Here is a 13,845-nt window from a genome sequence, read left to right on the forward strand (position 1 = left end):
ATCCCTCCGGGATTTTCCGATTGATTATCGTCAGGTGGCACGTGAGACAGCTACGGATCCTCATCTGAGTTTACTATTACGTTTTGTTCAACGTGGTTGGCCGTCCAAGGCAAAGGACATATCGGATCCTGTGGTTCGTCGCTATTATCCGTAACGTCATCTGTTGTCTGTTTCGCACGGAGTTTTGCTGTTACGCACCGAGAATGACCAGCTTCGTGTAGTGGTTCCCCAAGTGCTCCAATCCAAGGTCCTCGACTTGTTGCATCAAGGTCATTGGGGAGTGGTCCGCACCAAGCAGCTTGCCCGCCGTCATTGTACATGGATCGGTATTGATAAGCAGATTACGCAGATGTCTACAGATTGTTCGACGTGTGCCGAACACCAAGCTGCTCCGCCTCAACGCTATTTTGAGTGGGCACGCCCTGCCGGTCCCTGGCAGCGAGTACATATTGATTTCGCTGGTCCATATTGGCATTCTCGTTAGCTCATCGTGATAGATGCATTTAGTAATTTTCCGTTTGTTGTGCCCATGCAGTCTACAACGTCTGCACAAACTATACAGGCGTTGACTTCAATTTTTTGTATTGAGGGTCTTCCAGAAGTTTTAGTGTCTGACAATGGTCCACAATTTACCTCTGCTGAATTTGAAAGTTTTTGTTCTGCCAATGGCATTCGCCATGTTCTTACTCCGCCGTTCCACCCTCAATCGAATGGTGCAGTGGAACGTTTTGTACGCACATTCAAGGATCATATGGACCGCCTTCATGCTACGCACTCTCGTCAGCAGGCCCTCATCACGTTCCTGTCGTCGTACCGGACCACGCCACGCGACGGCCCTTCGCCTGCGGAGCTTCTCCACGGCCGTCGTCATCGCACCCTACTACGGTTGTTGCACCCCCCGGATCGACCCGCCGCTTCTGAGCATCGCACGCGTTTTCAGCGCAACGACGCCGTTTTTTTCAGAGTTTATCACGGTCGCCGTCGTTGGGAACGTGGTACCGTGATAAGTGTCCAGGGTCGCGGTTTTTATACTGTTCAAGGTGCTACTGGGTGCACAGGAGGCATCAGAACCAGTTGCGCCGCGCTGGCCGCCCGGATTCTGCCGCTCGTTCTTTGTCCACAGATTTGGTCCGCGGCGGGTTCCAGCCGCGCCTTCCGACTTCGCTGCCACCCCCAGGGCAGCAGCAGCCGCCGTCGCCGCTACCACGCCGACAGCCCGTCCTGTTGATGCCTCCCGCGCAGCTTCATGCGGGAGCGCCCCGGGTGGTCGCTCCGGCGCCTGCGGACCCTCTTCAGTCGCCACCACCTTCGGAGCTGATGGACGTCGACCCCTCAGCCCGGCCGCCTTCCCAAGCGGTGGCTGTGCAGACTGTACTGCAGCCGCTTTCCTTGGGCACCCCCAAGGAGTCTGACACCACAGCGCCTTGTCCGGCGCCCACTCAGCAGCCGTCGACGCAGCGTCAGGAGACGCTGCCTCTCTTCGTGGGTCCCGACGCCCCGTCGCGTCCAGTACCAGAAGCTGTGCCCGTGGTCACAGGCGTGCACCCTGACCTCGGTTTTCAGTCGGTGTTTCCCGAGGCCCCGCGCAGCCAATGCTGGGGTGCAGACCGGGGACTGCCACCGACAACAGTCTCCGCCCCGGTCTCTTCTGCTACGTCTGCGGCCAGACCCCTCCCCCGCCGTCGACGCTCACCACGTCATTATTCAACGACGGTGCGGCGATTTGGGGGGGAGGAGTGTTATATCCTAGCCAGTAATGCCAACCGAGCCCGCTGCCAAAAAGGTTGGCAGCATCAAAGTCCGGACGCCGTCCGCATAAGCAGCGCCAGCGATTCAGGAAATCGCCGCAAGTCTGCGCGCGCCACCGCTGGCTTCTGGCTTCTTAAGCGCTGGAGTCGCGAGCGCTAGGACAGTTCTGGATTCGCCGCTCAGTTGTATACTCGCCACCGAATTGTGTACCTGCTAGTCAGTTGTGTGTTCATCGCAGCAGAGTTGTTGTTTGTCGTCAGCCGACGCTGACCAAGCCGCTCCGACTCGAACTAGACAGATTTCTGTAGACCATGTTCACCACTGTGTTCTGTATCGTCGTTAATAAAGATAAGTACCGACTTTCGTTTAATCCGAGTGTTTGGGTTTTCATCTTTCTGTTCACTGTTCCAGCGGACCGGTCGGCCCGCTATTAAAAGTGTGGCGGTGACTTCGTAGGCCGTTTCTACAGCGAAGTGTTGTCGCTACGAAGCCCGTCACAAAATACGGAATGTGTTGGCATGCAGCCGAATGAAAAACAGTATGTCGTGAAGGTTATCATGAAACTGGCTATCCTTTAAGGCGTAGCTGCAGGTAGTGCGATAATGTTCAGACTTCTCGCAGCACAGTAAATAATTTGCAGCCAATTTACCATCCAGTTTAACAGTCGGCATAATTGTATGCGAATGCGTTAAGGCACTGAGGGTACTTGATCATCATACAACTCATGGTACCTCTAATTTCCAGGGTTCCTTTGATACAACTTTCCTCTTCAAATCCCAATTGATCGGAGTTTAAAACAAATTCGTTACTGGGCGATACGATAAGTTTATCACATCTACAAATTTTCTGACCGATTTCACAGTTTCCTGTGCATCGTCAAGTTGGCGCTTTGTTTGGAATTTCGTTATCTTACGTCTTCCAATTTTTTTGAAGTGCATAACGTAGTAGGTCACTGTCATACACATCCTGTAAATTGTGTCGAGGACACTCGAAACGCACAAACACCAGTTTCTGTAACAAGTGCGCCTTGTCGTTTCTTGACTACCCGTAGTTTTTCTTATGCACTACACTATCGTGTTGCTGCAGACTTAATCGAAATCTGTTCATAATTGTTCCTTTACTATGCTGCGGGTGATCTTCCATGCATATAATTATGTTTAGTACCTGCTCGTTGGACAACGATTGTCCTTTACTACGTTTCACTGCGGACGGTATTTGTGGATCCCTGTCGGACAAGGATGACGAATTACATGACTCGAAACCTGTTTCAGTACCACTTCCACTTGCTCAGGACGTGTCGTCATCATTGTACTCCCCATGTACATGTACGCACTGTCGAGTATATACGATACCAAACATTCCACTGACTGATCACGCAGAAACGCTAATATTTCATGTGCCACTTCTTTCTCGTTCTGCAAAATTCCTGGGCTTCCTTTCTCACGAAATTTCAACTTCGGCAACCGTTGTTGTAGATATAATGCAACGTTTGCTTTGTTTATCGTTGCCATTCCTCTTCTTTGTTTACCGTTGCCATTGCTCTGCTTTGTATCAACACGATTAGCACTGCTGTGAGCTACTTGTCGATTAAGCAGTTCAACGAAGCTCCATAGTCTCATGCTGTGCTCTCCACTGGGTACCTCCAGTCCTGCCCCCTGCTTCCAATACCAACCATTGTTGCTGTTGCGTGGTAGACAATATGTGGGGCGTCGAATGCCGTAAATATCGTTGGCCTTTTGCAACCTCGCACTCAGGCGGTACCTTGTTAGTAGGTGGAAGTTCGTGACCACCGTCCGCGAGCGTATTGCCGTCATAATGTACAAATATACATGTTGCTTACATCCATAAGCGCCATTGATCGCGCGACACAGTCCAGCACAGTCAGTGAACAGTTCCCGCGTGCTAATCGGTAGTAATTTCGACGCGACACGATAACGTGTACACCAAACGACTGTTGCAGAAATCATATCATGTTTCCTTGAAAGCAATTTCAGTGACCCCAGCGCAGGCTGGTCTCATCAATTCTCATGACTATTAGTAATTCAGCCACATCTCGGTCCACTCTGTCTTAATTCAGGAGTTGGAACATTCAATACTTTCTCTGTAATTTGTATTACACTACTGGCCATTACAATTGCTACACCACGAAGATGACGTGCTACAGACGCGAAATTTAACCGACAGGAAGAAGATGCTGTGATATGAAAATGATTAGCTTTTCACAGCATTCACACAAGGCTGGCGCCGGTGGCGACACCTATAACGTGCTGACATGAGGAAAGTTTCCAACAGATTTCTCAAACACAAACACCAGTTGACCGGCGTTGCCTGGTGAAACGTTGTTGTGATGCCTCGTGTAAGGAGGAGAAATGCGTACCATCACGACTCCGACTTTGATAAAGGTCGGATTGTATCCTATCGCGATTGCGGTTTATCGTATCGCGACATTGTTGCTCGCGTTGGTCGAGATCCAATGACTGTTAGTAGAATATGGAATCGGTGGGTTCAGGAGGGTAATACGGAACGCCGTGCTGGATCCCAACGGCCTCGTATCACTAGCAGTCGAGATGACAGGCATCTTGTCCGCATACCTGTAACGGATCGTGCAGCCACGTCTCGATCCCTGAGTCAACAGATGGGGACGTTTGCAAGACAACAACCATCTGCACGAACAGTTCGATGACTTTTGCAGCAGCATGGACTATCAGCTCGGAGACCATGGCTGCGGTTACCCTTGACGCTGCATCACACACAGGAGCGCCTGCGATGGTGTACTCAGCGACAAACCCAGGTGCACGAATGGCAAAAGGTCATTTTTTTCGGATGAATCCAGGTTCTGTTTACACCATCATGATGGTCGCATCCGTGTTTGGCGACATCGCGGTGAACGCACATTGGGAGCGTGTATTCGTCATCGCCATACTGGCGTATCACTTGGCCTGATGGAATGGGGTGCCATTGGTTACACTTCTCGGTCACCTCTTGTTCGCATTGACGGCACTTTGAACAGTAGACGCTACATTTCAGATGTGTTACGACCCGTGGCTTTACCCTTCATTCGATCCCTGCGAAACCCTACATTTCAGCAGGATAATGCACGACCGCATGTTGCAGATCCTGTACGGACCTTTCTGGCTACAGAAAATGTTCAACTGCTGCCCTGGCCAGCACATTCTCCAGATCTCTCACCAATTGAAAACGTGTGGTCAATGGTGGAGGAGCAACTGGCTCGTCACAATACGCCAGTCACTACTCTTGATGAACTGTGGTATCGTGTTGAAGCAGCATGGGCAGCTGTACTTGTACACGCCATCCAAGCTCTGTTTGCCTCAATGCCCAGGCGTATCAAGGCCGTTATTACGGCCAGAGGTGGTTGTTCCGGGTACTGATTTCTCAGGATCTATGCACCCAAATTGCGTGAAAATGTAATCACATGTCAGTTCTAGTACAATATATTTGTCCAGTGAATACGCGTTTATCATCTGCATTTCTTCTTGGAGTAGCAATTTTAATGGCCAATAGTGTATTTGATTATTATTGTGTCTTGATCTGCAGCAAGACGAGTCTTCGCAGTTTCTTAACTTAGTTTCTTAACTTTTTCGGCGAGGAGTAACCGTTATTCACGTGTAACAGCCTACCTGTCATTTAACGTGTTGCCTTCAAACACTATGTGCAACAGCGTATCAGATTTGCCTCTTTGTTTTCTTGGTTTGTGGCTTCCCCTGTTGTCTCTTTCTTGATCAGTTAATCACTAAAACCAAGCCAGACGTGATGGAGCCTGACAGCGGCCGCGGCCGGGACAACAGAAGAATCACAGGTGAGATTTAATTTCGCCAGTTCAGAGGGGCATAAGAAAAACGGACAACCAAATTAATTACTCAATCATTGTTCATTGACCTTCGTAAACCCCCACCACCAGCCACAATGTGAAGATGCGTGACTTCTACCAGCTGTAAGTAAGACAGTTTCATGACGAAGACGTGACTAGTGCGTGGACTTACTGAAAGCCCGGTTACAAACAGCGCTTTTTCAACACGCCTGTTTCGTTACGTTTGCAGGACTACAAGAATTTCGTGTCGCCGTACCATCTCCAGCTCGACCGCGTGCAACACCTGAGGAGCTTGCTGGTTGAGAGCGGCCTCACAGTGAAGACGTGTCGTGAGGAGAATGACTTCGCCTTCTCTTCCCCACACCAGCACGAGATTATAGGTACCATCTACACCTGCTTGTGTCGATCAGTCTATTTCTAAACGTTTTTCCTTGGCGCTGCATGCACTCTTCTCTATATTGTTTTTTCCTCTTCATTTCTTGATAGCTGTGACATTGCATTAACGCTAGTCGATCATCAAGTATTTTCTTTCCTGGCCTGCCCTTGCTTTTCTCACCCAAAAAGTTTACTTCCAACTAATTTTTTTTTTTTGAAAATGAATTCCTAACAGCAACCATCTGAGACCTACAGCTGAATGGCGGGCTACTCTAGGGTTACCCACACATCACAATCTTCGTCTGCTAGCGCATAACGTCACTCCTGCATTTTTTCTGATGTCATCTATTCGCCTTCGATTAGGTTTTCACATCGGAATTTTTGTAGATCTTGCAATTAAGCATGATTAACCTTGGTCTGCCTACCATAACTCGCCTCACTACATGCTGCTCACAGTCATAATCACATCTTACATTCCAGTTTCTTTTTGTGTGGATTCTGGATGGTACTTACCGTTGTACCACGACAATGCAACCCATCAGTTATCTGTGCCAACTTGTTTCAGAAGTGTGCAAACGTTCAACTCGCCAGTCTTCTATTTTCTTTCAAAATGTACTTTTAAAAGGACTCTGCCTAGCTCTTTGCCACATTAATTCTGTGTAGCCGCACATAGTATGTCTCTCGGAGGACGAGGACTTTGCCTCCTCAGAGTCAATCAGGGACCTTAGCGCAGATTACAGTTTGAGAGAGATTAGTGTGTCGAAGGGACGCCATTCTGAGCTAACTTTTTGTGTTTTACGGACATTGGTCTGGTGTTGCACTTATTTAGGTGACGTGGCTACATGCTCCTTGCTTGAACCACGTTTTCGACTCAAACTTAGCTTACATTTCTTGCAGAATATATTAATTTTGAATTATGTTTCACTTGGAGCAATTTCTAGCCTTGCATGTTTATTTAAATTCCAATGGACCACAGTATTCCTTTGTCTTAGGATCGGAAAAATGGGCCCACGTGGATAAAGATACCCAGCTGTGGATCTCACATACGTGAGCCCCTGTGCAAATCAGTCCCTCTTTCTCTCTCAGCTGTTAATAACCAAATTATCTTGCTCATACTATTTCTTTGCTAGTGCAGTAAAATTACTAACTTGATGGATTTTGAGTAACTTCTGAAGTTTGCACTCATTGATTGAGATTTGCCTTGCATGTGACCAAAATACTTGCATATTAGATCGTCTTTATAGGAAATGTCAGCATTTGTCTACTCACTATGTTTAAGGTACCCTTTGTGCGAGCATGAAACAATGTGGTTTTGCTTATTCTCGAATCAGTAGTGAGTAACTCATGACACTTTGTTCCAATTGACGGCTTTCTTGCTACATTTGCCACACGTAATGTGCGCTCTTTTTTACCGCCACTCACTACGCTTTGTGCTACGTAATATTTTCAGCTCCACGCTAAGTACTGCTGTTGCAGCTGGTTTCTGAAAGTAGTTCTGCCGGCAGCAACGACTACAGATCGGCCATCTGTGTAATTTCACCGATGATTTTTAGGGTTTAAAAATTCATTTACTTCGATACTTAGATTCAGATCGCACAAACCGCAAAGACAATTGCACTGCACGAGTCTTCATCTACAAATGCTTCAAATGGCTCTGAGCACTATGGGGCTTAACATCTGAGGTCATCAGTCCCCTAGAACTTAGAACTACTTAAACCTAATCAAAATATCCACGGGTGTGCTGCCGGTCTATAGTGTCCAACGGGCACAATATTTCGGCGATCATACATGTCGCCATCATCAGTTGAACTGACGGACTGAGCTCCTGTGAACGTGCCGGCACGGAGATCCGTACGCTAAGGCTTCTCAGAGGGAACTGGGTTCGGTCGCGGCGGCGGCCGATTTCAATACCCTCCGCCCCCGTGGCGCGCTCCCTCCGCCGTCCGCGCCCCGCGCCACGGTCGCGCGGTGGAACAGATTGCGACGGCGTCTGAGATGACGTCGGTGTGATGGCTCTGTCCGCCGTGGTCGTCACAACTATACGTTTGCTCGATGTACTCTTGATTAACCCGATCGCTGGTTCCCAAGCCTTGCTAAGATTATAGCCACAGTCGCGGTTTATGAGGTCGTCATTGGTGCGAATTTCGATGGCCTCTCTAACAACGCTGTCCCAGTATCTCGACGTCTGTACCAGAATCCTCGTGCGGTCATACTCCATGGCGTGATTTTCCGACAAACAATGTTCAGCGACCGCCGACTTGCTCGGATACATCAGTCGAGTGTGCCTCTGGTGTTCACGGCATCGATCCTCGACGGTACGCATCGTCTGACCAATATACGACTTGCCACATTGACACGGAATGTGGTACACGCCGGCCTTCCTCAAACCGAGGTCATCCTTGGCGCTCCCCACCAGTGCACGAGTTTTATTTGGAGGACAAAACACAGTTCCGACCCGGTATTTCTTCAGAATGCGGGCGATTTTCCCCGAGAGTGCGCCTGTGTATGGAATAAATGCAGTGCCTACCTCCTCCCTCGTGACTTCATCCATCTCAACAGGTTGTGCTGCAGTGGTTGGGCGGAGAGCACGTTGAATCTGCCACTCTGAGTACCCATTTTTTCGAAAAACAGTTCTCAGATGTTCCAATTCCTGGGGTAGACTCTCTGCGTCAGAGATAGTGCGCGCCCTATGTACTAGAGTTTTAAGTACCCCATTCCTCTGTGAAGGGTGGTGGCAGCTGTCTAACTAACCTAAGGACATCAAACACATCCACGCCCGACGCAGGATTCGAACATGCGACAGTAGTGGGTGTAACCACTAGAGACAGTTCGAAAGCATTCGACGAAATTGGAACATGAACACAGCGACAACGGATGTTTATGATTTTTCGGCCCTCCCTTATCGCGCGCACCCTCCTCCGGCCCGATCTGACACATGCGTGAATAAATCATCAAAGGGTCCGTCTAAGAACCGCGAGTTTGGCAACAACCTCGGTATCACTCTAGTATCTTTGCTGAGCGCTTTGAAAATCTACCAGTCAGTCTTCGACAACCGTTCGTTGGTTAGTTGATCTGGGGGAGGCGACCAGACAGCGAGGTCATTGTGCAGTGCGGCATGTTACTTTTTACCGCCCTGCCAGTGTCCAGCAATGTTCATTTGTCTAGCTAAAAGCTGTAGTAGAAAATACTAGACCACTACTGTCTATTGCAGGTCGCAACATACATAGAATTGTCCAGTAAACGGGATGTGGCTAGCTACTGAAATAAAAGTTTTAACTTGGCGATGTAAATTTTCAGGTGTATTTTTACGATAAAGATCACAGTTAATACTGCCATGTCCGCACTAAGTGGCAACACAATGTAAAGTTCACACACACACCACAATCACACACGTAGCCAGTTTATGGTATTTACACCCGTTACTGAAGTTAATAGAGTCCACCAGATCGTTTAGTTATGAAAATGCTCGCTCAAATGTTGTGCACTCTGCTCTATACGTAATACCTGTTCCAGTCTTAGATCGCACAACACGCCACGCGGTTTTAACTAACAGTCAAAAGCAATAATTTTGATATTCCATCCGAAATTCCACACGACTTCCACTATACCATTCACTTAAATACACTTTGTACTACTTCGTGAACTCGTAATTAGCATTTTTCCGCGATTTTACAGTACTTTCAATGAGATGTTACTAGTTCGAACCCTCAGCCACGACCCCCACCCCCTCCCCCCCAGATCACACCAAAGGCTTTGTTCCCAGCATAGATTGGCGCGAGCCTGCATTTTTCTGATTGGCTGATATAAACAGCAAATCAGGTTGCAGTATTATTCCGGGCTAACCCGCGCTTTACTTCAATGACCAATCATAGTAAAACATTTCCTTCTATGGCAATTGCTAAATAAATAAATGTAGAAAAGTATCAAATATAAAATTACTCCTACTGAAATTACCGATTAATTTGTGTTCTACTCACGATTTATTAGTACCATAAACTGACTACACATTCAGTTATAGTAAATCCCCTGTATAGTTTAACTGGTACTTCGTGAATAAACAAAACAATTTTCACTTACTTCTCTTCTTCTTTTCTCATACAACACTCACACTGCTAATTACTACGCATATAAAACAATTATAATTATGCAAATACATTAAATATTAATCAAACATAACTTTACAACATTGTTTTGACTACGACTGCTAGCACTGTCCGTCAACTGCTGACCTCTGCCGCCTACTAGTACAACAACTATGTGCAGCTCTGTAACTCAGGTCATGTCAGCTGGTGACATCTGTCGATGACTCATGCCTATAACGATATCGTCCTAACAAGTGACACGAGCGATGCGAAGGCGCTACGCCTCAATTGGTTCCTTCGGATTAGAGAAGGATGGGGAAGGAAGTCAGCTGTGCCCTTTCTGTAGTGTCCTCGGTCAGCAGGAAGGAACTAACGATCAAGTTTGAGGACACTTTATTTAACTAAAACGCCTTCTGGGCGAGCACTAATTTCCAAACTCAAGAACAGCAAGAAACACAATAATTCTGGTGGTGGTAAAAGCCAACTAAGAGCAATGAAAAGAAATAATAACCACAATACTACGCTAAACAATTTACAGAGTAGCGTTACGCCCAACAAGATACAACTTTCTACGGAACACTGTGGTGAGTGTCTACTGAGCTAGAGCTGGCGTAGTTATTGACCGTAGCTGTTCTAACTCTATGTACACACTGCCGATCTGACTCTGCTGGCGTGCTTACATCACCGATTCTGCGGAGTGCTACACTTATTCACATTAGTTCCAATTGGTTGATCTCTGTCACATGCCTTTGCACGAAGTAGTGCCATGTTTATGCGGAAAGTCTGTTGAGGTTTACATCCACTGGTGATATTCTGATCTGAGCTCTTGAAGGGAGCCGGTAGTGGTGGCCGAGCGGTTCTAGGCGCTTCAGTCCGGAAATGCGCGACTGCTACGGTCGCAGGTTCGAATCCTACCTCGGGCATGTATGTGTGTGATGTCCTTATGTTAGTTAGGTTTAAGGGGCTCCGGAACGCCCTATACTTGCAATGTTAAAATAACGCTTATAAATTACATCTTTCCTCACAAAGTATTTGAGGTAGGAAGTTGAACTTTTTACAGATTATTTATTGGAATATGGGCTACAACTTAACACAGGGATTTTACAAAATTTTAGTTCAGTTATTAAAGATGATTTTTTTTCAATTGTAATGAAAATTCACAACATTTTTTTGCAATTTTTTATTTATATATTCAAAAATATACAGTTTTTTGGAAAAAGGCTGTGTTAAATTATGCGGAAGGTACTGTGTAACATTTACTGAAAGTTTGAAACAAATATGTTTGGAAGATCCTTAGAAAACGTGTGATTAGTATGAGAAAATAAAAGTTTTGGGAATCGAGCTACAAAGATTGGATTAACTTTTTAGTGCATTCCAGGTCCATAGGATGGATTATCTTCATCCTCTGCAAACTCCTCCTCCAGCTTCCTCTTGTTCCTCCTCCTGTTTACTCTTGCTTGTATTTCTAGACTCTTTACAGCCCTGTCTGCAGCCCGAAGGCGTTCCTTGTCTAAAGCAAGCATCGCTCGTACCATGTTAGGTTCACTCACTTGGTTATCGTCTTTATTGTTTACAGTAATAACACATACCTTTGGCTTTCCAACATTTCTCCTTTTCTTAAAAGCCTTCAGAGGATTTCTAATAACTTTACTTTTACTCATTATTATACTTCAACAAAACAGAGACTCAAGAAACAGATTTAATTACGAATATTTTCGAGATAACGACAGAGTAAATAAACATGAAACAATCGACAATCACACCAGCGATATATATTGAACCATCACAGGTTAGCCAAAACACATACTTTATCTCACATCACTAAAATGTACCTGATGAACACGGACGTTAATAATAAAACCATTTGACAGCAGTTTAACAGCGCCACAGTGGGTCCGCCCATGTAGAACACATTTCAAAAAAAATTTAAAAATAGTTGTAGTCTTCGGAATTGAATAAATTATATATCTATTAAAAGGTAATAGTCTGCAGATTCAGAAAACGCAAAAAAGTAAAAATTGAACTTTTCATGATTTTGAGCCTTTCCGGAGCCCCTTAAGTAGTTCTAAGTTCTAGGGGACTGATGACCGCAGATGTTAAGTCCCATAGTGCTCAGAGCCATTTGAACCATCTTGAAGGGAGGTCAGCAGCCCACCTTGCTTGTCTGTTGTGCGGACCATCTAACTGATAAGGGGCCGCTATGAAACTTTCAAAGGAACCATGCCGGCATTTGCCTGAAGCGATTTAGGGAAGTCATGGCAATCCTAAATCAGGATGGCTGAACCCAGGTTTGAACTGTCATCTTCCCAAATACGAGTACAGTGTGCTAACCACTCTGCCACCTCGGTTGGTCGACAACCATTCAGCAGAGTGGTGCTACACTGCTGTTTTAGCGCCTGGGGGCCGGCAACCCCACCTGAGATGTGACGAAAGGGTTGTCTGCCCTCAGGCGATAGAACAGCAAAGCAGCACCACTCTGCTGAACAGTGGTCGAAGGCTCTGACAGGTACATTTTTAAAACACTCAACAAATGTGTATGGGTGTTACTGAGGGTGTTTCTGTTCTGAATTGGAGGGGGGGGGGGCGTCTTTGAGGGAGTCTTTGCTGCTTTATTCACGCATTTGTTGATACTGCATCCCCCTGTGATAACGCCGCTGGAGGTCTCGAAATACGTCTGAAAAAGCTTAAACACCCTACACTGCTTCGGATCATGTCCGAATTTCGTTGAATTGTTTTGAACTGTCCCTAGTGGTTCCATCCTGTATGCCAGAGCAAACACTGCAATCGCACTACACTCCAAAGCAGTTAGATGACGTTCAATGGGGTTGCAGCCCCCAAGATGTCCTTAGAGTAGGATTGAATCATCCTGGGGGGAGGGCAGGGATGGTCAGCAATGTCAAATTTGTCAAGAACACCCTTCTGTTGCTCATCACACTGCAAACTGTCGTTTTCGACCGCGATATCTCTGGGAGTCAATGCCTCGAGTGAACAGGTGTTTCACTGATGCCCTGTATGCCACCTCTACATCTACATCTACATCTACATCTACATGACTACTCTGCAATTCACATTTAAGTGCTTGGCAGAGGGTTCATCGAACCACAATCATACTATCTACATCTACATCTACATGAATACTCTGCAATTCACATTTAAGTGCTTGGCAGAGGGTTCGTCGAACCACAATCATACTATCTCTCTACCATTCCACTCCCGAACAGCGCGCGGGAAAAACGAACACCTAAACCTTTCTGTTCGAGCTCTGATTTCTCTTATTTTATTTTGATGATCATTCCTACCTGTGTAGGTTGGGCTCAACAAAATATTTTCGCATTCGGAAGAGAAAGTTGGTGACTGAAATTTCGTAAATAGATCTCGCCGCGACGAGAAACGTCTTTGCTGTAATGACTTCCATCCCAATTCGCGTATCATATTTGCCACACTCTCTCCCCTACTACGTGATAATACAAAACGAGCTGCCCTTTTCTGCACCCTTTTGATGTCCTCCGTCAATCTCACCTGGTAAGAATCCCACACCGCGCAGCAATATTCTAACAGAGGACGAACGAGTGTAGTGTAAGCTGTCTCTTTAGTGGACTTGTTGCATCTTCTAAGTGTCCTGCCAATGAAACGCAACCTTTGGCTCGCCTTCCCCACAATATTATCTATGTGGTCTTTCCAACTGAAGTTGTTCGTAATTTTAACACCCAGGTACTTAGTTGAATTGACAGCCTTGAGAATTGTACTATTTATCGAGTAATCGAATTCCAACGGATTTCTTTTGGAACTCATGTGGATCACCTCACACTT

The 13,845-nt window shown here is 46.4% G+C and overlaps 1 protein-coding gene across 1 annotated transcript in view; it reads left to right on the plus strand.

The window, feature by feature from the left end:
• LOC126229625 (juvenile hormone acid O-methyltransferase-like) overlaps nucleotides 1-13,845 on the plus strand; it is a 63,079-nt gene that overhangs the window by 34,455 nt on the left and 14,779 nt on the right. The window contains exon 2 of the mRNA XM_049942368.1: nucleotides 5,808-5,958. Within this exon, the coding sequence (XP_049798325.1) occupies nucleotides 5,808-5,958 (151 nt within the window). The remainder of the gene's footprint in view (nucleotides 1-5,807; nucleotides 5,959-13,845) is intronic.

Source organism: Schistocerca nitens, unplaced genomic scaffold (assembly GCF_023898315.1).
Source record: "Schistocerca nitens isolate TAMUIC-IGC-003100 unplaced genomic scaffold, iqSchNite1.1 HiC_scaffold_376, whole genome shotgun sequence".
NCBI lineage: Eukaryota > Metazoa > Arthropoda > Insecta > Orthoptera > Acrididae > Schistocerca > Schistocerca nitens.